Source organism: Ranitomeya variabilis, chromosome 2 (assembly GCF_051348905.1).
Source record: "Ranitomeya variabilis isolate aRanVar5 chromosome 2, aRanVar5.hap1, whole genome shotgun sequence".
Lineage (NCBI taxonomy): Eukaryota > Metazoa > Chordata > Amphibia > Anura > Dendrobatidae > Ranitomeya > Ranitomeya variabilis.
In genome coordinates this window covers 933,221,763-933,246,707 of record NC_135233.1, presented here as the reverse complement: position 1 = coordinate 933,246,707, position 24,945 = coordinate 933,221,763, and the positions used below count along the sequence as shown (strand labels likewise).

The 24,945-nt window shown below is 41.7% G+C and overlaps 1 protein-coding gene across 1 annotated transcript in view; it reads right to left on the bottom strand.

The window, feature by feature from the left end:
* Nucleotides 1-406: 406 nt before the first annotated feature.
* Nucleotides 407-24,945, bottom strand: part of VEPH1 (ventricular zone expressed PH domain containing 1) — a 904,948-nt gene continuing 880,409 nt past the window's right edge. Inside the window, exon 14 of the mRNA XM_077290690.1 lies at nucleotides 407-807. Coding sequence (XP_077146805.1) covers nucleotides 571-807 — 237 coding nt within the window. The 3' untranslated portion in view covers nucleotides 407-570. The remainder of the gene's footprint in view (nucleotides 808-24,945) is intronic.

The window sequence follows — 24,945 nt, the reverse complement described above, 5'->3', positions numbered from 1 at the left end:
TCACATGAAAAGTGGTATTTTTTGTATTGACTATACACATGTACCATCCACAGGAAAATATGACTGGTATTTATCAGTTTTCTGAGGGTGATTCTTTAAATTGCAATGAAATACATGCAGCCGCACGCTCTGGTCCAGAGTGCCGGTGGCAGTGCCGGGTATTGATGCGAGAGACTCACGCAAGCTTCTAGCATTACACACGCAAGTGTGACCCCCGACTTATCAGGAAAATCCATGGGTGCATATCTGGCAAACATTATTATTAACTTGGATTGAGAATCTATACAATATTGAAAGGCTATACTCTATCCTTAAATTACATACAAATTTAGTAACATTTTTATTCACAGTAATTGTACAAATTTTGTAAAGATTGTATCTTATCTGCATTACTAAGATAAGTGGAATCAGTGACATTGATCATTAGCACTATGTAATTAAGGGCAGAAGTGACTTATGTCATGTAATCAACCATTGTGTCATTAATTATCTATAGTTTACAGCACAATAGCATAAATCTCTTACAAATATATTGTAATGGAACAATGTGTTCCCTTACTCAGTATAACATTACAAGTAAGTAGTAGCTTCTCTACTCTCTCGTTCTTTTGCTTGTGCGACAGCCACATTGATGCATTGCAGCCATTCTTCTGCATTTTTCTCATCTTTTGCCTTGAAGACATATGTTTTATTATCGGTGAAGATCTCAAAAGCCCGAGGGAGACTCCGATCCCGGCGCTTCTTAGCTACAGCTTTGACACTCTGAACTTTGCTTAACTCAATAGGACAATCATCAGGATCATCTTTCTGGAATTTAGACAAACATGTTATGTCAATATATTGGTCTCATAAAAAATTTAATTTTCAAGTTCATGGCTGAAACCTTATGTACAGTACAAGACGATCAGTCTACTTAATGGTCCATCATGGGTTTCTCTTGTTCTGCATATACACTCCTCAACATTGAAATTGACACACCAAGATGTAAAGGTCGTGGAGTTTTGGAAATCACAGTATCAATAGACATGTTAATAATATTTGTTAATGACAACATTTTCCAAACATCTTGATTTATTCAGCATTGAATATAAGTACCACACGCAGAAATTCACAGGCTTACATGAGATCTGCTAGATGTGAGACAACTTCAGAGACACTGGAGGTCATGATAGCATGTTTGGGCCATTGTGTTATTGTTCTATTGAAACACAGCTTATGGAACAATTTGGAGAAATGCCCGTATCACTAGTTATACAACCAAATCAATGTGTCTCCAATCTGTTACTGCACCTAAAAGACTATAGGGGTCAGTCTACTGTAAATTATGCCACCCTACACCATAATCCTGGCAGATGGATCAATGTGACATTAAAATGTAAAACCCTCTTAATGGTGTTGCCCACGTGATCTCATCAGATTTGAAGAAAGGCGCGTAGTGATCTATTTTTCACTGGAAGTTAAATTAGATGTCACATAGCAAGCTGAAGGCATATGACAGTATGTAAACCATCAGAAAGTACAACATTGGGTTACAAGCCAAGCTACAGACGTTCCATTGACCTCATTCCACAGCTCCTAAAGGCCATCATTGTGCAGAGCAAGATGGCAATGGAGGCTGGGTATGAAGATCTATCCTCTTCATCACCAGTGACCCTATTCCGTCACATTTCCTCCAGTCCCTTTCCCTTGCTGTCACCACTCACCTAACAAAAATATTCAACCTCTTTCTCTCTTTCCCTCCTCATTCAAGCATATCATCATACATCCATTACTTAAAAAACCACCCCTCAACAAAAACTGTGCTGCTAACTATAGACCTGTCTCTAATCTTCCCTTCATCTCTAAACTCCTGGAAGCTTTGTCCACTTCCGTCTAATCCGCTATCTCTCAGATAACTCTCTTCTTGACCCTTTTCAATCCGGTTTCCGCTCTTTACACTCTACTGAAACTGCCCTCACAAAAGTCTCTAATGATCTACTAACAGATAAATCTAATGGTCACTACTCCATGCTAATTCTCCTGGATCTCTCTTCAGCATTCAACACTGTGGATCACCAGCTCCTCCTCTCTATGCTCTGCTTCATCGGCCTGAAGGACACTGTTCTCTCCTGGTTCTCCTCCTACCTCACTGACCGCTCTTTCACTATATCTTTTCCTGGCTCCTCCTCTCATCTTCCCCTTACTGTTGGGGTTCCTCAAGGATCAGTCCTAGGCCCCCTCCTCTTCTACTTGTATACTGCCCCTATTGGACAATCAGTAGATTTGGTTTCCAGTACCATCTCTATGCTGATGAAACCCAATTATACACCTATACGCTTGACATCATATCTGCATTATTTCGAAACACATGTGATTGTGTTACCACTGTCTCTAACATCATGTCCTCCCACCATCTGAAACTGAACCTGTCAAAAACTGAACTCCTTGTGTTTCCTCCCTCTATTAACCTACTTATGCCTGACATTGCCAGTTTCGTGTGTGGTTCTACCATTTCTCCCCAGCATCATGCCCGCCGTCTTGGGGTCATACTTGATTTAGAGCTTTCATTCACCCCCCCCCCCACATCCGATCACTGACTAGCTCTTGTTATGTGCACCTGAAAAACATTTCTAGTTTCCAACTTTTCTTACTTTCAACTCTGCAAAAACTCTTACTGTTGCTCTTATTCATTCTCATCTGGGCTATTGTAACTTGCTATTAATCAGTCTCCCTCTTACCAGACTCTCCCCCTTCAATCTGTCTTGAATGCTGCAGTCACAATCATATTCCTCACCAACCATTACACCGATGCCTCTACCTTGTGCCAGCCATTGCACTGGTTACCCACTCCAGAATTTAATATAAACTTATCACTCTCAATCACAAAGCACTCCACGGATCACCTCCCTTGTCTCAGTCTACCACCCTACCCATGCACTCTGTCCTGTTAATGACCTGATGTTAACATCCTCAATAATCAGAACCTCCCACTCCCGTCTCCAAGATTTCTTACGTGCTGTACCAATTCTTTGTAATGCACTACCCAGGATAATTCGATTAATCCCCATTACCCACAATTTTAAGCATGCCCTAAAAATGTATTTCTTCAGACTGGTCTATTGCCTCAACACATTTACTTAACTATCCCTGTGTTGCCCATTCAAAATTTTTACCATAACTGGGTTCCTCGTATCATGTTCTCACACGCTTTATGCATTTAATAGCCCTCTGTGTCTGTACTTTTATATATTCTGGCTGATTACCAGTTCATGCAGCATTACATGAACAGGATATTTATTACATTATGGCTGGTCAGAACAATGAAAACAATTGAACCATCCACCTTTGGTGTCTCCCCTACTTCCTCATAGATTGCAAGCTTGCAAGCAGGGCCCTCAATCCTCCTGGTATCTGTTGATTTATGTGATTATTGTTATGCTGTAATGTCTTTTATTGTCTGTACAAGTCACCTCTAAAATGTAAAGTGCTGCGGAATATGTTGGTGCTATAAAGATAAAATTATTATTATTTATTATTATTATTCAGCAATAACTACTGATTTTGTCTTGCATGTAATGATATTTGGAGATTGGTCTGGAGGCCACATTTGCAATTCCATGAAGCAGCATGTCCCAGAAGCAATTTTACAACATGATAATGCCAGGCTACATATTGCTTGTGCTAGTGTGTGAAGAATTTAGGGCCTAAATGTGATACTATGTCCTGCAGTGTCTCTGAACTTTTCTCCCATCAAGCACATCTGGATCGTCATAGTCAACAATTGTAAAGGGATCATTATGAATATGATTTGTGTGCCCAAGGGCAGTCAGTGTGGCAGAATATTCTTCAGACCAAAATTAATTGGTAGCATGCCAAAGCATGTAAGTATGTTTATTTCAGAGCATGAATTCATATTTGATGCTGATTAAATTAAGATGCTTTGAAAATTTTGTTTCTGTTTATAGTTCATTAGCATAGCATTATCATTAGTGATGAGCGAGTGTACTCGTTGCTCAGGTTTTCCCCAGCACACTCGGGTGATCTCCGAGTATTTTGGCGTGCTCGGAGATATCGTTTTCATAGCCTCAGTTGCATGATTTACGTATTACAGATACGCTGAATACATGTGAGGAATGCCTGTTTGTTAGGGAATTCCCACATGCATTCAGCGTATCTGGAAGCCATAAATCATGCAACTGAGGCGATGATAAACTATATCTCCGAGCAATAACAAATACTCGGAGATCACCAGAGCGTGCTCGGAAAACCCAAGCAACGAGTACACTCGCTCATCACTAATTACCATGTCTATTGATCCTGTGATTTTCATAAATCCACTACTTTTCCGTCTTGATGTCACAGTTTCAACATTGAGTGTATATCATGCTGTGATGATCCTTGACTTTAAAAATCATGTAAGGAATTTTATCAGAGTTTCTTTGAAGCAGGATTACATTATTTAAATAATTATCAGTGGGAAATATACTTGTATCATAATATTAGCTTCTTTTACAGTTAGTGGGTACTATATAATTGATATTGTTTTCTAAAATTAATGAGGCATTGATATAAAAGACATTCATGGAATATCCCTTGGGTTATTATCTGCTCGGAGTTTGTATGTTCGCCTTGTGGTTTTGTGGGTTTTCTCTGAGTACATTGGTTTTTCTCACACATTCCAAAAGACATACTGATAGGGAATTTAGATTACGTGGGTGAATGGGGACTATAAGAAATGGCTATCCTTGTATGGTGCTATGGAATATATCAGTGGTATTTAAACAAGCATGATGAATAAAATATGCTGGGTACAGTACCATTGGTGCAACCTAAGCCGTTGCACAGGAGTCTTCTTTGGATCATGTCCGACCCTGTGTTTGACGCTTCCCAATGAGGTGGAGAGGTGACTAGCACATAAAGGATGGTTACCAGGTAAAGGTGTGGGAGATATCTTTTGGATATGCCATTTGTCTGCAATGGAAATACCCCGTAGGCCACGTTCACACGTTCAGTATTTGGTCAGTATTTTATATCAGTATTTGTAAGCTAAAACCAGGAGTGGGTTATACAGTGGGGCAAAAAAGTATTTAGTCAGTCAGCAATAGTGCAAGTTCCACCACTTAAAAAGATGAGAGGCGTCTGTAATTTACATCATAGGTAGACCTCAACTATGGGAGACAAACTGAGAAAAAAAAATCCAGAAAATCACATTGTCTGTTTTTTTATCATTTTATTTGCATATTATGGTGGAAAATAAGTATTTGGTCAGAAACAAACAATCAAGATTTCTGGCTCTCACAGACCTGTAACTTCTTCTTTAAGAGTCTCCTCTTTCCTCCACTCATTACCTGTAGTAATGGCACCTGTTTAAACTTGTTATCACTATAAAAAGACACCTGTGCACACCCTCAAACAGTCTGACTCCAAACTCCACTATGGTGAAGACCAAAGAGCTGTCAAAGGACACCAGAAACAAAATTGTAGCCCTGCACCAGGCTGGGAAGACTGAATCTGCAATAGCCAACCATCTTGGAGTGAAGAAATCAACAGTGGGAGCAATAATTAGAAAATGGAAGACATTCAAGACCACTGATAATCTCCCTCGATCTGGGGCTCCACGCAAAATACCAACCCGTGGGGTCAGAATGATCACAAGAACGGTGAGCAAAAATCCCAGAACCACGCGGGGGGACCTAGTGAATGAACTGCAGAGAGCTGGGACCAATGTAACAAGGCCTACCATAAGTAACACACTACGCCACCATGGACTCAGATCCTGCAGTGCCAGACGTGTCCCACTGCTTAAGCCAGTACATGTCCGGGCCCGTCTGAAGTTTGCTAGAGAGCATTTGGATGATCCAGAGGAGTTTTGGGAGAATGTCCTATGGTCTGATGAAACCAAACTGGAACTGTTTGGTAGAAACACAACTTGTCGTGTTTGGAGGAAAAAGAATACTGAGTTGCATCCATCAAACACCATACCTACTGTAAAGCATGGTGGTGGAAACATCATGCTTTGGGGCTGTTTCTCTGCAAAGGGGCCAGGACGACTGATCTGGGTACATGAAAGAATGAATGGGGCCATGTATCGTGAGATTTTGAGTGCAAACCTTCCATCAGCAAGGGCATTGAAGATGAAACGTGGCTGGGTCTTTCAACATGACAATGATCCAAAGCACACCGCCAGGGCAACAAAGGAGTGGCTTCGTAAGAAGCATTTCAAGGTCCTGGAGTGGCCTAGCCAGTCTCCAGATCTCAACCCTATAGAAAACCTTTGGAGGGAGTTGAAAGTCCGTGTTGCCAAGCGAAAAGCCAAAAACATCACTGCTCTAGAGGAGATCTGCATGGAGGAATGGGCCAACATACCAACAACAGTGTGTGGCAACCTTGTGAAGACTTACAGAAAACGTTTGACCTCTGTCATTGCCAACAAAGGATATTTTACAAAGTATTGAGATGAAATTTTGTTTCTGACCAAATACTTATTTTCCACCATAATATGCAAATAAAATGATAAAAAAACAGACAATGTGATTTTCTGGAATTTTTTTTCTCAGTTTGTCTCCCATAGTTGAGGTCTACCTATGATGTAAATTACACACGCCTCTCATCTTTTTAAGTGGTGGAACTTGCACTATTGCTGACTGGCTAAATACTTTTTTGCCCCACTGTATATACAGAAGTGGTGATGTGTTTCTATTATATTTTTCCCCTGATTGCTCTACCCCTGGTTTTGGCTTACAAATACTGATGTAAAATACTGACCAAATACTGAACATATGACCGTGGAATTAATCAGGTATTTGACCTGATTAAAAACTATAAGTAAAGTAGAATCCTAAAAGTAGCATAAAGCTTATACGTATTAATCTTAAAGATTTCAGAGCAACACATATGAAGAAGAAAGTTTACACACTGATGTGATATCTTGCGTGCATTCCAGGTCTCTGTGAAAACAAGCAGTCTAGAGGGCATCTGATTTCTCACCCCATTACTAGCCATCCTCGGCACGCAAACAAACACTTCGAATAAGCAGTACAAGCTACCGATTCATGTTACCATCTTGTATTGCTCTCACTAATTCCATAAAAGATAGTTGCTGGAAAAACAGCTGCTGTTAATTCTGCTTCATAAACATCTACTGGATCATAAAAACTGAGAGCGGGCAGAAGCTTCCCTTAGTGGGCAGCAGAGGGACCGCCGTGTAATTTCTATCAGACTCGAGGATTTTTATTTTTTGCATAAATCTCATCATGAAAACATCAAGAAATTTTAAATCATGGGAATCTTAGCACCTTAGAATCATAAGACCAGCACGATTTTACCTGAAGATATAGAAAAAAAATCATTTGTGTTCAATGGAAAAATTTGCCTCACATTTTGAGATTATGGCAGTAAAACAGTCTAGTGCAAATTGGTATAAATAAATCTGTTCAGAGTTTTGCCAGGCTTGTACTATGTATTTTGAATTCCTGAAGCTTGGCATTGTACAAGGTTCTGCTTCTTGGGCAACAACTTGAAAAATATAAATATATAAAATAAACTAATTTAGTCAGACTGATACCTTATTTAGTATTCAGGTCCTGGAACACACAAGAGACACCACTATTTCCTCCAATATCAGCACTCTTTATACCAAGTGCCATTTTGGCCTGTTTCATGATGGTTTGGAAGAATCTCAGCAGAATTATTAAAAAAGTGAAAACATTTCTATCCGTCAAGGAACTATGAGGGATTGTCAGAACAGAGTCACTTAGTTTGAATAACAACTTTGTCCTGTCATTCATATTTAACTTCTAATGTTTGGATTTAGGATTACTTATCCTATTTTAATGCAGTGTCTCACTGAGGGGGGCGAGTATCAAGCAGTGCTCGTACTGATATTTCAATACTAACTGGAGTTGAGGAATATTACATAGTACTGATCATATTACAGCTTAGTTTATGTTACTCTGTGCGGTTTGCGGAATCATACTGAAATTGATTTCTTCACCTAAACCAAAAGGCAGAGAATTGTCCAATATTTATTGTTTTCCTTATTTTCATGGAGAGGAATGTGTATTTTTCCAGCATAAAGTTCATATTTGAATACCATAAACTGAGAGTGGGGTATCCCAAATCTGTGCACGAAGATGGCCATCGGGTATACTCATGCTATGTGTTCTGCCCTTCCTAATCAAGGACAGGGGTTCGTCCAAGCATTAAAGTTTCACTGCTATAGTTTTGGGTTTGTTGTGTTATAGCACCACCCAGTGGTGGAGAAATTTATTACCTGTGTTTTTCTTAGTAATTATCAGAGTGTTGCATTCTGGGTTGCACCAAGGTATCATGGGATTGGGAATTCCCCATCTTTCTCTCTGTGTATTTTCCTGTACACTCGTGTTAATCTCTTGTGTTGGAACTACTTCACTTACTTGCCACCCTGGTTAGTTTATCCGGTAAGATTGCTATCCTTGTTCTTGCAATATAGTGTTCTATAGAATGTGATTACTGTATAGCAACTAGTACCTGGGAAATCTATTATCTGTGAGTTACTGTATGTAGCTGCATGTAGAAGTTGCATCATCCTGTATGCTTTCTCTGCTAGTTATAAGTATCAGTTGTGCTGTTATTTGCCCAATACTTACCCAAATCATTTGTATTCTTATAGTTTTACTGCATTTCAATACCTGTTACCAATAAACAAGTTAGACTACAGAAAACAGTCTGCTTATTTTGGAAGACAGAAGTGGTTTATGCTGTATGTTGGATCACACACCGTATCAACGTGTATGAAGACAGAACAGTAAAACGGAAGCTAGACGCCGGGATGACAGTAAAAGGAGGCTAGACGCCAGCGATGGCAAATACCACTTACGCAGCCGCTTGTACCACACCGCACTGCCTGCAGATACCGCAGCGGCCGCCATACAGTCACAAGTACCGAGAGTGCAGCCCACCAAGCACCACACGTCTCAGTCCACGCTGAAGTAACCCCCACCCGCTCTGAGACGTCCTACAGCCTGCAAACGGACATACAATGTCTGCAAGTCAAACATCTTGACTCAGGACGAGGTCCCAAACAAGCCGCTCTAGCAAGTCTTCCTCGAAAATGTCTGTCGCCCTCGCCCGAGCAGAAGCTGAGGCGGCGAAAGTAAGATCCTCCTTCGCTGCACAAGAGATGCAGTTAAAGTTGAGACAAGTGGAGCAAGAAGCAGAAAGAGCCCGCCTGCAAGCAGAGCAAGAAGCAGTAAGAGCCCGCCTGCAAGCAGAGCAAGAAGCAGAAAGAGCTCGCCTGCAAGCCGATAGAGACGCAGATACAGCGCGCCTGCGAGCGACCTTAGAAAGGCTTTCCGCTGAAAAAGAAGCAGCAGCCGCAATAGCCAAAGCTGAGTTCTTAGAAGCCGTGGAGTTTCCCGAATCTGAGCGTGACAGTGACGTACGTGGACCAGACCTTGATCGTCAGGACCCTGCTCAACGCGTCTCAGAATATGTCCGCCAACATCCCAAAATAGAAGACAACTCTGATCCATTACACCAACCAGCCTATGCAGATTACCAGAGATCTTTCCTCCAAACACCGTACTGGAAGCAGGAAAGTATAGTGCGAAACGACATTGATCACCACTACCGTCTTATGGAACAGAAGGTACGGCCTCCGCCCAGACTGACAGGGACACCCTTCGCCACTGAACGGTTTTACACAGACTTTCCTAAGCCAGAAGCTCCTACCAGGTATGAGGATGCACCACAAACACCGCATAACAACAGCACACCAGCTCATGTCGGCACTGACTCAGCCACTATGAACTTTGCAAGGTTCTTTACCCGCCGGGAGCTGGTGACCAAGGGACTTGTAAAGTTCACTGATCGAGCTGAAAGCTACAGAGCATGGCGAGCCTCTTTTCAGAATGCCATCAGAGACTTGCATCTTTCCAGTAGTGAAGAGTTAGATCTACTGGTTAAGTGGCTTGGGAGCGAGTCAGCTGAACACGCCAAAAGAATCAGGAACATTAACATAAAGTACCCACACACAGGACTTCGTATGGTGTGGGAGAGACTCGAAGAATGTTATGGGTCAATAGAAGCTATAGAAAATGCTTTGTATAAAAGAATTGATGATTTCCCCAAGATAGCAAATAAGGGTTAGCAAAAGCTCAGGGAACTGAGCGACTTGTTAATGGAGGTACATGCTGCTCAGGCAGAAGGTGATCTACCAGGGATGGCATTCCTGGACACTGCCAGAGGTGTCAACCCGATTGTCCAAAAGCTCCCTTACAACTTACAAGAAAAGTGGGTCAGTCACGGGTCCCGTTACAAACAGGCTCATAAGGTACCATTTCCTCCTTTTGGGGTGTTTGCAGACTTTGTTGCTCAGCTGGCTAAAGTTAGAAATGACCCTAGTTTCGATTTCACTATGTCATGTACCACTGCCTCTGGTGTAAAACCCAGTAAAACACCAGTGGCAGTCCACAAAACTAATGTTACCTCCACAGGTTTCCCTTACTGGGCAAGTAAGTCTTCTCCAGAAGAGGACAAACCGCAGGATCTCAACAAACACTGCCCCCTACACAAGAAACCTCATCCTCTGCTAAAATGTAGAGCCTTCAGGGAGAAGTCTCTAGAAGACCGTAAGAGTTTCCTAAAGGAAAACAAGATATGCTTCAGATGCTGCGCGACAACCTCACACTTCGCCAAGAACTGTGAAACCAGTGTGAAATGCACAGAATGTAGTAGTGTGGAGCACAACACGGCCTTACATCCTGGACCACCCTCAGGGGTATCGTCGCGAGTAGAAGAGTCTGCCGAAAAACAGATGGACACTGACATGGACACCCCAGTGGTCACTTCTCAGTGCACAGAGATCTGCAAGGAACTCGTAGCAGGAAGATCCTGCTCAAAGATCTGTCTTGTCAGAGTATTCCCAGCGAGCCAACGGGATAAGGCGATCAAGGTATATGCAATCTTGGATGATCAGAGCAACAGGTCTCTAGCTAAGTCCTTTCTCTTCGACACCTTCAATATTGCTGGTCCCGGCTCTCCGTACTCCTTGAAGACATGTGCAGGTACTGTCGAGACGGCGGGGAGGAGAGCAACTGGATTCAAAGTAGAGTCTATAGACGGTCAAACCTGCTTATCCTTGCCATCAATACTGGAGTGCAACCAGATTCCAGACAACAGGTCTGAGATACCTACACCAGAGGTAGCAGCTCATCACACCCACTTGAGATGTATAGCTCACCTGATACCAGAGCTTGACCAAGGAGCTCCAATCGTCTTACTTCTCGGAAGAGACATACTACGGGTCCACAAGGCTAGAGGACAGATCAACGGCCCACAAAACGCCCCATATGCTCAGAGACTTGACCTAGGATGGGTCATTGTGGGAGATGTCTGTTTGGGTGGAGCACACAGGCCGACATCAGTCAATAGCATGCTCACCAATACCCTCGAGAATGGATGTCCATCTCTCTTCCAGCCATGCGAGAGCAGTTTCCTGATTAAAGAATTGCCACACCACACCCCTCCACCTTGTCCGTTAGCTGATATCCTTCCTGTGAAGACCATGCATGCGACGGTGAGCAAGATCATATAGGGTGCACAGTTTTCCACAGGACAAGAGAAGACAACCAGGTAGCAACGTCCATAGAGGACAGACTGTTCTTGGACATCATGAAGTGAGAGATAGTAAGAGATGAATCAAAGAGTTGGGTCGCACCTTTACCATTCAAACCACAGAGGCAACGCTTACCCAACAACAGAGAACTTGTCTACAGTCGATTTGTCTCCCTTACGCACAAACTGCAGAAGGCACCAGAAACAAAACAACACTTCTTTACCTTCATGGAGAGAATATTCCAGAGTGGCCACGCGGAAATTGCACCTGTACTTCAAGATTCCGAGGAATGTTGGTACTTACCTATTTTCGGCGTGTATCATCCGAAGAAACCAGGTCAGATAAGAGTGGTATTTGACTCAAGTGCCAGATACGAAGGTGTTTCTTTAAACGACGTCTTCCTGTCTTGTCCAGACCTCAACAACAGACTTCTGGGAGTACTACTTCGTTTCCGCAAAGATGCAGTAGCATTTATGGCCGACATACAACAGATGTTTCACTGCTTCCTTGTTAAAGAAGAACACAGAAACTACTTGAGGTTCCTCTGGTACCGCACTAATGACCCCTACAAGGACATCGTGGAACATCGTATGAAGGTTCACATCTTCGGGAACAGCCCTTCCCCTGCTGTCGCTATCTATGGCCTTAGACATTCAGCCAGAGAGGGTGAAGCAAAGTATGGATCGGATGTAAGATCTTTTGTGGAAAAGGATTTCTACGTAGATGACTGCCTGAAATCCACACCCACAGTGGAGTCGGCAGTCAGTCTCCTGAAAAGGGCACAAGAAATGCTCGCTTCATCCAATTTGAGGTTGCACAAAATTGCTTCCAACAGCCAGAAACTAATGGCAGCCTTTCCCTCTCAAGATTACTCAACCGATTTAAAAGACTTGGATTTAAGCACGGACTCCCTTCCCATGCAGCGGAGCCTGGGTCTACTCTGGGATTTGAAAAAGGACGCATTCACCTTCCAGATCAGCGAAGAAGAGAAACCCTTCACGCGTAGAGGCGTCCTGTCCGTTGTGAACAGCTTGTACGATCCTCTGGGATTTGTAACCCCTGTAACTATCCAAGGTAAAATGATGTTGAGAGACTTCACCCAAGAGACATCCGATTGGGATGATCCGCTTCCCAGCGAGAAAAGAGAATTGTGGTAAAGATGGAAAAATTCTTTAGAAGCCCTGTCAAGTCTCTACGTGGCACGACCATATGCTTCTGTGCCTTCATCAGAAATCAAGGTGCAAAGGCTTTGTATCTTCTGCGATGCTTCAACCAAAGCAATTGCAGCAGTGGCGTATTTGAAAACAACTGACATCAATGAACAATGCCACGTAAGGCTTGTTATGAGCCGGACAAACTTGGCCCCACTCCGTGAACACACAGTACCCAGACTGGAACTCTGTGCAGCTGTGCTAGCAGTAGAGTTAGCTGAGCTTATCTCGACAGAAATGGACCTGGAAATCAAAGAAGTCGAGTTCTACACTGACAGCAAGGTAGTGCTGGGGTACATTTGCAATGAAACTCGTCGCTTCTATGTCTATGTCAGCAATCGGGTGCTAAGGATCAGGAGATCCACCGAACCTAAACAGTGGCACTATGTGTCCACGCACCACAATCCGGCGGACCACGCAACCAGATCCGTTGAAGCAAGACACCTTAAGGACAAAACCTGGTTCACCGGCCCTACATTCTTATACCATTCGACACCATATGTGGACGAGTCAAACATCTTTGAACTGGTAGATCCAGAGGCAGATGAGGAAATCCGCCCTCAGGTATCCGTTCTATGTACGGTGACTAAAGACAATCACCTCAAATCCCACCGCTTCAACAGGTTCTCAACTTGGGACTCACTTGTTCGTGCCCTCGTTTGTTTAATTCATGTGGCTCGTTCCTACAAGTCAAAGTCACCCGCCATCCAGAAACCTTGCAAGGGTTGGCACCACTGCAAGCTTGCCTTTACCGTTCCAAGCATGGAAAATGCCAAGAACGTTATAATTCGTACCATACAACGTGAATGTTACGCCAAAGAAATAGATAACCTCAATAAAAGCCAACCTGTTTCTAGAGATAGTGTCTTGAAGAAGCTTGATCCAATCATTGACCAGGATGGGCTGTTAAGAATTGGAGGTCGTCTTCAAGAAGCTGAAGTGGAATTTGGGGAGAAACACCCTATAATAATTCCTGGACATCATCATGTCACGACCCTGCTTGTGCAACACCACCACGTCTTCGTGAAACATCAGGGCCGACTGTTTACTGAAGGAAATCTACGAACTGCTGGACTATGGATAGTCGGAGCAAAGCGATGCGTGAGTAAACTCATTTACAATTGCGTGATTTGTCGCAAACTCCGTGGCGGGACTCAAAAGCTGAAGATGGCCAATCTCCCACCAGACAGACTTAGTACAGAACCTCCCTTTACCAACGTCGGACTGGACGTATTCAGGCCATGGTCTATGGTTGCACGGAACACTAGAAGAGTCCAGGCCAATGCCAAATGCTGGGCTGTTATGTTCACCTGTATGTCCATTAGAGCAGTCCACATTGAAGTAATTGAGTCCATGGACACTTCAGGGTTTATAAATGCACTCCGAAGTTTCATCGCCGTCAGAGGTCCCGTGAAGCACATACGCTCCGATAGAGGTACCAACTTTGTAGGAGCAGTGAAAGAACTTCAAATTCCTTCCAACCTAGACACCACCGGTGTGGAAAGATACCCGAGTGAGCAGGGATGTACCTGGGCTTTCAATCTACCACACTCTTCTCACATGGGAGGTGCTTGGGAGAGGATGATAGGAATAGCACGCAGAATCCTTGACTCCATTTTCTTGCAAGCAGGTAGTGCAAGACTGACACATAAAAGTTTGACCACATTCCTGGCAGAAGTTTCGGCCATCATTAATGCCAGACCATTGACTTCACTTTCTAGTGACTCTGAGGATCCGACCATTCTCACTCCTGCCATGTTACTTACTCAGAAAGCCAGCGTTCTCAGCGCTCCACCTGGAGAATTTAGCAACAAGGACCTCTACAGACGACAATGGAGACAAGTCCAAAGTCTCTCCAATACCTTCTGGGACAGATGGAGGAAGCAGTACCTCTCCACCTTACAACCAAGGAAGAAGTGGCAGACCGACAAACCAAACATCAAAACCGGTGATGTCGTTCTCATGAAAGACAGCCAGTCACACCGTAATGAGTGGCCACTGGGCCTCATCACTAAAGTATTCCCAAGCAAAGATGGGAAGATCCGTAAGGTCGAGGTCAAAGTAGGCAAGTCTGGGGAAAGCAAACTATTCCTCAGACCAGTGGAGGAACTTGTCTTACTGTTTTCGCCAAAGGAACCTATAGGTGGCATCGGTTGATGCCAAGCGGGGAGTGTTCTGCCCTTCCTAATCAAGGACAGGGGTTTGTCCAAGCATTAAAGTTTCACTGCTATAGTTTTGGGTTTGTTGTGTTATAGCACCACCCAGTGGTGGAGAAATTTATTACCTGTGTTTTTCTTAGTAATTATCAGAGTGTTGCATTCTGGGTTGCACCAAGGTATCATGGGATTGGGAATTCCCCATCTTTCTCTCTGTGTATTTTCCTGTACACTCGTGTTAATCTCTTGTGTTGGAACTACTTCACTTACTTGCCACCCTGGTTAGTTTATCCGGTAAGATTGCTATCCTTGTTCTTGCAATATAGTGTTCTATAGAATGTGATTACTGTATAGCAACTAGTACCTGGGAAATCTATTATCTGTGAGTTACTGTATGTAGCTGAATGTAGAAGTTGCATCATCCTGTATGCTTTCTCTGCTAGTTATAAGTATCAGTTGTGCTGTTATTTGCCCAATACTTACCCAAATCATTTGTATTCTTATAGTTTTACCGCATTTCAATACCTGTTACCAATAAACAAGTTAGACTACAGAAAACAGTCTGCTTATTTTGGAAGACAGAAGTGGTTTATGCTGTATGTTGGATCACACACCGTATCAACGTGTATGAAGACAGAACACTATGTTACTTTAAAGCTTCGCTTCAGCAATTTTATTTTTATTGCAAGTAATCTAAGTTCCCTGTGTTTAGTATTATACTCACTAATCACTGTCTTCATCTTTTATCAGCACTGCTCCAATTGGACTTCTGCAGGTAGTGACCTGCTGGATCACTCTGGGCAAGCCGGAAGTCACTGCTCATTGTAAGTCTATGTGAACCAGAATGAGGCCAGATCAAGGCTCGCATAGACTTATATTGTGCGCTTGTGACCATTACCTCTGACTTCCAGTCAAAAAGAAGTTGCAGTCCAAGATGATAATGCGGGACTGCAGTGGCGCCAATAACAGATGAAGGCGGCGACTGGTAACTATAAGACAACGGTAAGGGAACTTAGATTAGTTGCACCTCTCCAGCTCTGATATAAAAAAACCACTGGAGAGGGTGCTTTAAGGGGGACGTGTTTAAGTCCCCCATGCCCTCTAACCCAGCAGCATTCACCTATGTATGAGCAAATTTGTGGCCTAACGAGCCCTGTATAACATCACTGAGTGAAAAGAAGGTATAAAAAAAGCATTGCTAATGTCCCCATTTGCTATGCTAATGAGGGTTATGACTAGTCGATGAGGCGCTGGTTACCCCACACTAATCAGCCCTCTTTCCATGTTATCATGTCCCTGTGAGTGTGATAACATACGTAATTTGCATGAGTGGCGTCATCACTGCTCATGCAAATGCAAATATTTTGTCAGATCGCACTCAGACTGAAAACTCGGTCGTCTTCATGAGCCCTTAAGGTACCTTCACATTAAACGACGCTGCAGCGATAGCGACAACGATGCCGATCGCTGCAGCGTCGCTGTTTGGTCGCTGGAGAGCTGTCACACAGACCACTCTCCAGCGACCAATGATGCCGAGGTCCCCGGGTAACCAGGGTAAACATCGGGTTGCTAAGCGCAGGGCCGCGCTTAGCAACCCGATGTTTACCCTGGTTACCAGCGTAAAATGTGAAAAAAACAAACAGTACATACTCACATTCGCGTCCCCCGGCGTCCGCTTCCCTGCACTGACTGAGCGCCGGCCCTATCAGCACAGCGGTGACGTCACCGCTGTGCTGTACTTTCACTTTCACTTTACGGCGCTCAGTCAGTGTGGGAAGCGGACGCCGGGGGACGCGAAGGTGAGTATGTACTGTTTGGTTTTTTTACATTTTACACTGGTAACCAGGGTAAACATCGGGTTACTAAGCGCGGCCCTGCGCTTAGTAACCCGATATTTACCCTGGTTACCAGTGTAAAACAGCGCTGGCATCGTTGCTTTTGGTGTCAAAGACGACGATAAATGCCGGTCTGACGACCAAATAAAGTTCTGAACTTTGTTCAATGACCAGCGACATCACAGCAGGATCCTGATCGCTGCTGCGTGTCAAACTAAACGATATCGCTAGCCAGGACGCTGCAACGTCATGGATCGCTAGCGATATCGTTTAGTGTGAAGGTACCTTTAGAGCAGTGTTCCCCAACTCCAGTCCTCAAGAGCCACCAACAGGTCGTGTTTTCAGGATTTCCTTAGTATGGCCCAGGTGATGGAATTGTTGCCTGTCTACATGATGGAATTCTCACCTGGGCAATACTAAGGAAATCCTGAAAACACGACCTGTTGGTGGCTCTTGAGGACCGAACTTGGGGAACACTGCCTTAGAGTAATATCTATGTGATTGATGCCTGGCACATAACTTAATCTACAACAGACACATTATCTTATTTTTCTTATTATTTTGTTATTATTGTTCATTTGAATGTGGTAAAAAACAATAATACAATTTATTTGCAATATAATATATAAAAAAGTCATCTTGTTCTATGAACAGCTTCTATTCAGGCCTATGTGCTTCCATGCACTCATGTTCCCTTCCACCTGACTGACAGAATATGACTGTCTGACCAGACTACTCCAGGTGTGTATGTTGTATGTTACCATGGAGACGTGAGGTCTGCATAGGAGCTGCATACACAAAATGGAAGGAAACATTTTAAATCACTATTTGAAAAGCTCCTTTATTTTTAAAAATTTTTGATGCATTGGGAGAATAACCAAAGTAATTTCCATAGCCTGTAGACCTTATTATATGTATTATATCATACTGTCTCCTTGGGGGCGTCTTCTATTTAGCTCTTGTGTTGGTAATTATACAAGTGTTTGTATTTAGGAAAAGGTTTGTCGTGAGTCATTACCACCAGGCCAGCAATTACAATACATTTCACATTAGTCACTGTAGCATACTTTTACTTACAGTCATCCTATTTGTGGCAAATTGTCCTGCTGTGATATAAAATGAAAGTATAGAGAAATATGTGTATATATACTGAATATAAATGTCACTTAAAATGTACTTTGAAAAAATATATACCGTAACTGAACCTTATATCAATTTCTTGTAGTAAGATGCACATCAGCCTAATCAAAAAGATAGTTTGCAATTCTCCATTATTGATAACAATTCCAGTATACTGCATCAGACATGACATGCTGGGATTCGTAGCAAGCACTACAGCAGGAATGTTCATTTTGAGGGTCATTATGAAAAGAAACCTCAGAGCAGTGCCGGATCTGTCGAACAATAGATGGACCCCACTGACCTATAGGGGCCTGTTGTTTTTTTTTTGCCAAGTTGTTAATTGTTTTTATCTCCACGCTGTATTGTTTTTCCTGGCAACATACGCTATTGGAAATTTTTCATACACATCCATATCAATTGTGTTACTGTTTGCATCTAGTGACACAAGAGTCATGAACCGCAATAGCATTCAAAACTCATCGCTTGACCCAAACAGGCAACACTTTTCTAAATTATTGTTATATTGCTGGTCATAGGCATACAAGGGCATAACGACCATGTTAGTTGGCATAGCAGGTGCTATGAGGCCTGTAGGGTTTTATTAACTCAGCTGCGGTTGAGGTAGGCACAGGAAAACGGTTTCATTAAAATGTCCAGGCTGGTTTATTAAAACTAATTACCAAAAATTAGTCCACACGTAATCAGTTAAGTAATACTTCTCTACTCAAATAACCATGCTACCAATTAACCCTTGTTGTGTATCTTTAGGGTTACCAAAAAAGTATTTAAGACATATAAATATAAGATAAAAAGTAATTTTTATTTCACAAAATATAAAAGCAATTACTTTAAAAAGTACATAATTGATCTAGAAAGGTGTTTGAAAAAAAGGAAAAATAATACCAGTAATGTGCAGAGTGTGTCAAAAACGGCCCACAATCAAATCTATCTATATAATCATCTAAGGGGTACTTCCATCTGTTTGTCTGTCACGGAAATCCCATGTTGCTGATTGGTCGTGGCTGGCCGGCCGTGACCAATAGGTGACGGGCACAGTCCAGCAGCGAATTGGCCCCTCCCTACTCTCCTCAAGTCAGTGCCCCTCCCTACTCCACTCCAGTCAGTGCCAGTGTGTCGCCCCATCCCGGACCAACTTTTTACTATTGATGCTGCCTATGCAGCATGAATAGTAAAAATATATAATGTTAAAAATAATAAATAAAAATAAAAAATTGTGCTATTCTCACCTTCTGCCGTCCGCCGATGCGCGCGATGCTGCCGCCAGCTTCCTTTCCCAGTGATGCATTGCAAAATTACCCAGATGACTTAGCAGTTGAGACCGATAAGTCATCTGGGTAATTTCGCAATGCATCACTGGGGACGGAAGCTGGCGACAGCATCGCGCGCATCGGGACAGCTTCGGTAGACGCCGGAGGGTGAGTATATAACTATTTTTTTTTTTTAACAGGGATATGGTGCCCACACTGCTATATACTACGTGGGCTGTGTTATATACTGCATGGGCTGTGTTATATACTGTGTGGGCTGTATTATATAGTACGTGGGCTGTGTAATATACTCCCTGGCTGCTATATACTACATGGGCTGTGTTATATACTGCATGGGCTGTGTTATATACTATGTGGGCTGTGTTATATACTGCCTGGCTGCTATATACTACGTGGGTTGTGCTATATACTACGTGGGCTGTGTTATATACTGCGTGGGCTGTGTTATATATTACGTGGCCTGTGTTATATACTGCATGGGCTGTGCTATATATTACGTGGGCTGTGCTATATACTATGTGGCTGCTATGTAATGCATGGCTGCTATATACTACGTTGCTGTGCTATACATTACGTTGCTGTCTGTGTTACGTGGGCTGTGCTATATACTATGTGGCTGCTATATACTACGTGGCTGTGCTATATACTACATGGCTGTCTGTGTTATATACTACGTGGCTGTGTTATATACTATGTGGCTGTGCTAAGCGCGACGTACATACAGACATATTAATAACACAATCATGAAGCACTAAAGTACACCGTAAATGAGAGCGAAGACACTCAGCTCTCCCAGGATACCCCCAGGGCATCCAATCAGTGGAGTCACCAGGACTGCTCCAAATGGAAATGAAATCAGAAAAATAGAGCAAAAAAGTCCACATGTACATAATTATATAAAAAAGTTATAGGCAATATTTTATTAGAAACGATTAAACATATAACACAATATATCAATACAAAAGAATGTACGAGTGCGTTACAAACACACTACAAAACAGGAGAAAATACAGTAGGGAGGAAGCATGACGGAAAAAATTGAGCGAGAAGGGCACTATTAGTATTTTCTTATCTCATCTGAGTATGCCAGACAAATACCTATTACTTCACAAAGGGCCCAAAAGGTATCCCATGCATATTAACAGCACATATTTTAGGTGAAGTGTAAAATAGGCTTACCCATTGTTATTGATCACAGGGAGTACCCCCTCCTTCTCACCGCCCCCGAACGGACGTTTCGCTAGATAGGTTTTTTCAACAGGGTTCAGTTTGCAGCTTGTCCCATGTTGTTTAAATAATGACAGAACCGGAAGTAGCGCCGGACGAACGGCGCATGCGCGGTGGTGTCCGGCGCGCATCACTGCCGCCCCCTCTGCAGCTGGGCGTGTGTGTGGGTGGAAAACCGCCATGTGACGTCAAACAACACACACGCCCCAGCCGATAACAGCTGGAGCGGCCAGAGCGAGCAAACCGGACCACAGCGGGCATGCGCACTGCCAGCAGCCATATTAAGAAAGACCACGGTGGCGGCCATCTTTGAGAAGACCAATGGGGAGCTATCAACTCTCATAATGTGATAGTGCTTACGACTACATTTAAACATGTGATATACATTATACAAATATTGTATAAAAACAGCCCTAAAAGTCCCCTTGAGTTGATGGATGTGTTGTGGATATAGGCATTGTGCCTTTGTGTGCAGGGTCTCTCCTGATCCTTTTCTTTGTTACAAAGTTTTTTTTAAATTATTAATTTATTTTACTTGCTTATATAGCACCATTGATTTCACAGCTCTTTATAGGCATTATTATTGCTGTGTCCATTGGGGATAAATTCCTTATCATTATGTCTTTGGAGCGAGGAAGGAATCAGGGGTAGTCGGAGGAAACCTGTATTAAAAGATGGGGAGGACAAACTCCTTTCAGATGTTGTACTTGATGGAGTTTGAACCCAGGACCCCAGTGCTGTAAGACTCTAGTGATAATCACTGAGACACAAATGTTTATCCTCTTGATAATGGCTATTACCAGTTGACAATCTACAATATCACATTTGTCACTTTGGAATTTTACATTAAGTATTTTAGCTTTCACTAAATTTATGGATAATAATCCTCCTTCTAGTCTAAGAACATACAACATATCGTTTAATGATAAGGCTAAATACTGTCCATTTTTAGCTGGAGCACATGAGAACGCCATTGGCAGTATCTTCTGCATTTATTCTGCTGCCATTCAACAAGACAGATAATTTCCTAGCAATGTAATGTCTTATTGTCACTTGAACCCCTTCACAATATATGATATACAGTTGCGTCATATGCCTAGCTCACATTCTGCCCTTCAGATGATGGCTGCCTCTAACATTAAAAAAAAAATGGAAATGCCAGAATTACATTTTTTTTGCCAACTGCAATATTGCAATAAAATTTGCAAACATTTTATCTACCCCATAATGGTATCAGTAAAAACATCTGCTCAGGGAACAAACAATAAGCCCTTGCACAGCACTGTTTCCCAAAAGCGAAAAATGTTTTACAGGTCTTGGAAAATGGCAACACAAGCAAAATGTTTTTTTTTTTTGTTTTTTTTACAAATTTCCAAATTGTTTGTCACCACTTAAATGAAAAAAAAAACAAACCTAAATATGTTTGCTATCTGGTTATTCCTACTTACCTGCGGAATCATATTATCAGGTCAGTTACTATATAGTGTACATGGTAAATAAAACAACAAAATGTTGATTTTTTTACCATTCAAAAATACAATTAGCAGCCATTCCATTATCTGCTCATGGATCAAAGATTCCAGCTTTGATTTCTTGCTTGGTTTTTTTGGGGGGAATTGGTTCTGTTGTACTGCTCTACTTATTGTAGTCTTTCTTTGAAGAATAACTAAACTTTGTTGTAATTTAATTATTGATCAGCTTTTGTAAAGTTATGAATCTTTCTAATGAACCCAGGCTTCACAGCCTGGTTGATCCTGTCTTAGTTTGATGATTCTGTCTTAGTATGAAATTTCCTAAAACTACAATTTAAATCAACTACTAAGACAAAATGAATTGGTGTGGCAAGCCATCACTTTCAGCATTTATTTCAGAATCATAACTTTAGGAAGGTTGATCAAATTGAATAAAAAAATAAGTTTAGTTAGTCTTTAAGCATACCTGTTTTTGGCAGCTGAAACATGCTCTAATTTTCTTCTTGTGTGACATCTAGTGTATTAATCACTTTAACCCCTTTACGACCATGGACTTATAGGTACATCCAAGGTCGTCTCCCTACATTTGAAAGCTCTGGAGCCCACATCTTTGCCTGCACCTGACAGCTGATCTGATCAGCTCTCATGCTCCTCAAACAGCAATCCACCAGAGGCTGTTAACGTGTTAAATGTCACTGTCATTTTCTAACAGCGTTATTTAACCTGCACGAGGCGGAAGTGCATCATAAGACACCTCCATCAGTGTCCCTGTCACGTGATTGCGGGCGACGATGATTTGTCATGACAGCCGGAGGTCTGCCTGTCATTGCAAATGTCCTATGAACACCGGCCAGGGGAGATCATGATTTATTTTTTAAAAAGTATAGAAAAAAAATAAAAAACAAAGTTCAAATCACCCCTTTTGCCCCATTCAAAATAAAGCAATAAACAAAATTACACAAATTTGGTATCCCTGCTTTCAGAAATGTCCCATGCATCAAAAATATAAAGTAAATTAATCCGATCAGTAAACGGCATAATAAGAAAAAAAATCAAAATGCCAGAATTAAATTTTTTGGGTGCCAAAACATTACAATAAAATGCAATAAGAATCAATCAAAACATTGCATTTTTTCCAAAATGGTATGAATAAAAATATAAGCTCAACATGCAAAAATAAGCTCTCATCCAGCCCCAGATCTTGAAAAATCTACAGGTCTCAGAAATTGGTGACATTTTTTCTTCTTACAAACATTGTATTTTTTTTCCCACCACTTAAATAAAAGAAACCTTTACATGTTTGATAATCTGTTTACTCATGCTGACCTGGAGAATCATACTGGCAGGTCAGTTTTGCAATTTAGTGAACATGGTAAATAAAAAAAACCCCAAACAATCATGTAATTTAATTTTTTTTGCAATTTCACTGCACTTGGATTTTTTTTCCCCGTTTTCCATGTTGTTGGTGTTTGTGGTTCTTTCTGCCTTAAGTTTTGTCTTAAGCATGTGAAATGCATGCTCAATGGGGCTGATGTCTGGTGACTGACTCGGCCATTGCACAATATTCCATTTCTTTGCCTTAAAAAACTCCTTGGTTGCTTTTGCAGTACATTTAAGGTAATTTTCCATGTTTATTATGAAGTGCCATCCAATCAACCTTGCTGCATTTGATTGAATCTGAGCAGAAAGTATCGCCCTGTACACTTCATAATTCATCCGGTTGTTTCTGTCTTCAGTCAGATCATCAATAAACACTAGTGACACTGTGCCATTGGAAGCCATACATACCAATGCTAGCACACCGCTTCCATTATGTTTTACAGAGGATGTGGTGTGATTTGGATCATTAACTGTTCCAAACTCCATACTTTATTCTTCCCATCATTCTGGTACAGGTTGATCTTAATACTTCTTCAAAACTAGGCTGGCTTCTTTAGATGTTTTTTAGCTAAATCTAATCTTACCTTTCTATTTTTAAGGCTGATTAATGGTTTTCACCTTGTGTTTAACCCTCTGTATTTGCTTTCATAAAGTGTTCTCTTTATGGTAGACTTAGACACTAAAACACCTACTTCCTGTATTATTCACTTGGGTGGATTTTGTGAAGGTTTTTTCTTAAACCAGGAAATTATTCTGTGATCATCCATCACTGTTGTCTTCTGTGGACATCCAGGTCTTTTTGAGTTCCCTAGCTCCCCATTATGCTCTTTTTTTGCAGAATATACCAACTTTTTATTTGGCCACTCCTAACATTTCTACTATCACTGATGGATTTCTTACTTTTTTTTAGCCTAATAATAGTCTGTTTATTGTCCACTAAGAGCTCCTTTGACCACATGTTGTGGGTTCACAGCAACAACATCCAAATGCAACACTTGGAATCAGCTCTAGACCTTTTACCTGCTTAAATGATGATGGATTAACAAGGTAATAGCCCAGTCTGCCCATGAAAGATCTTTTGAGATAATTATGCAATTACTTTGGGTCCTTTTAAAAAGAAGCAGCTACATATTATAGAGCTGCAATTCCTAAACTCTTATATGATGTGAATATCCTCAAATTAAAGCTGATAGTTTGCACTGTACGCTCATATTAATTATATAACTGTATCTTGAGTATGTTTTGGTAAACAGCTAAATTGAAAAAAAATTGTGTCACTGTCCGATATTTTTGGACCTAACTATATATTGTATACTGTAGACTAATGATTCTTGCCTGTTTATTTTTCTTGCCCCATTCCTGATTCTTAATCTGAGGACTTTCTCCATGTATTAAAAACTAAAATCTAATCAATGAAAAGTAATATTTCTACTTTAAACTTCGATTACTGGTAATTGTATTTATTCGGTGTTTATTGACCATCTTAAGTAGAGATTAAAAGATCATGCAATATTCGAATCTGCCTGTTCGTGTGATTTCTCCCTGGAAACTGTTCGAGAATCTAATATCCCTTATTATACTCTGGGGTCTTCTCAGACCCCAAAAAATAACAAACATAATGTGTAAAAAAAAAGCAACAAACATTGTATTCATTGACCGTTGACCTGTCCTCTTTGCA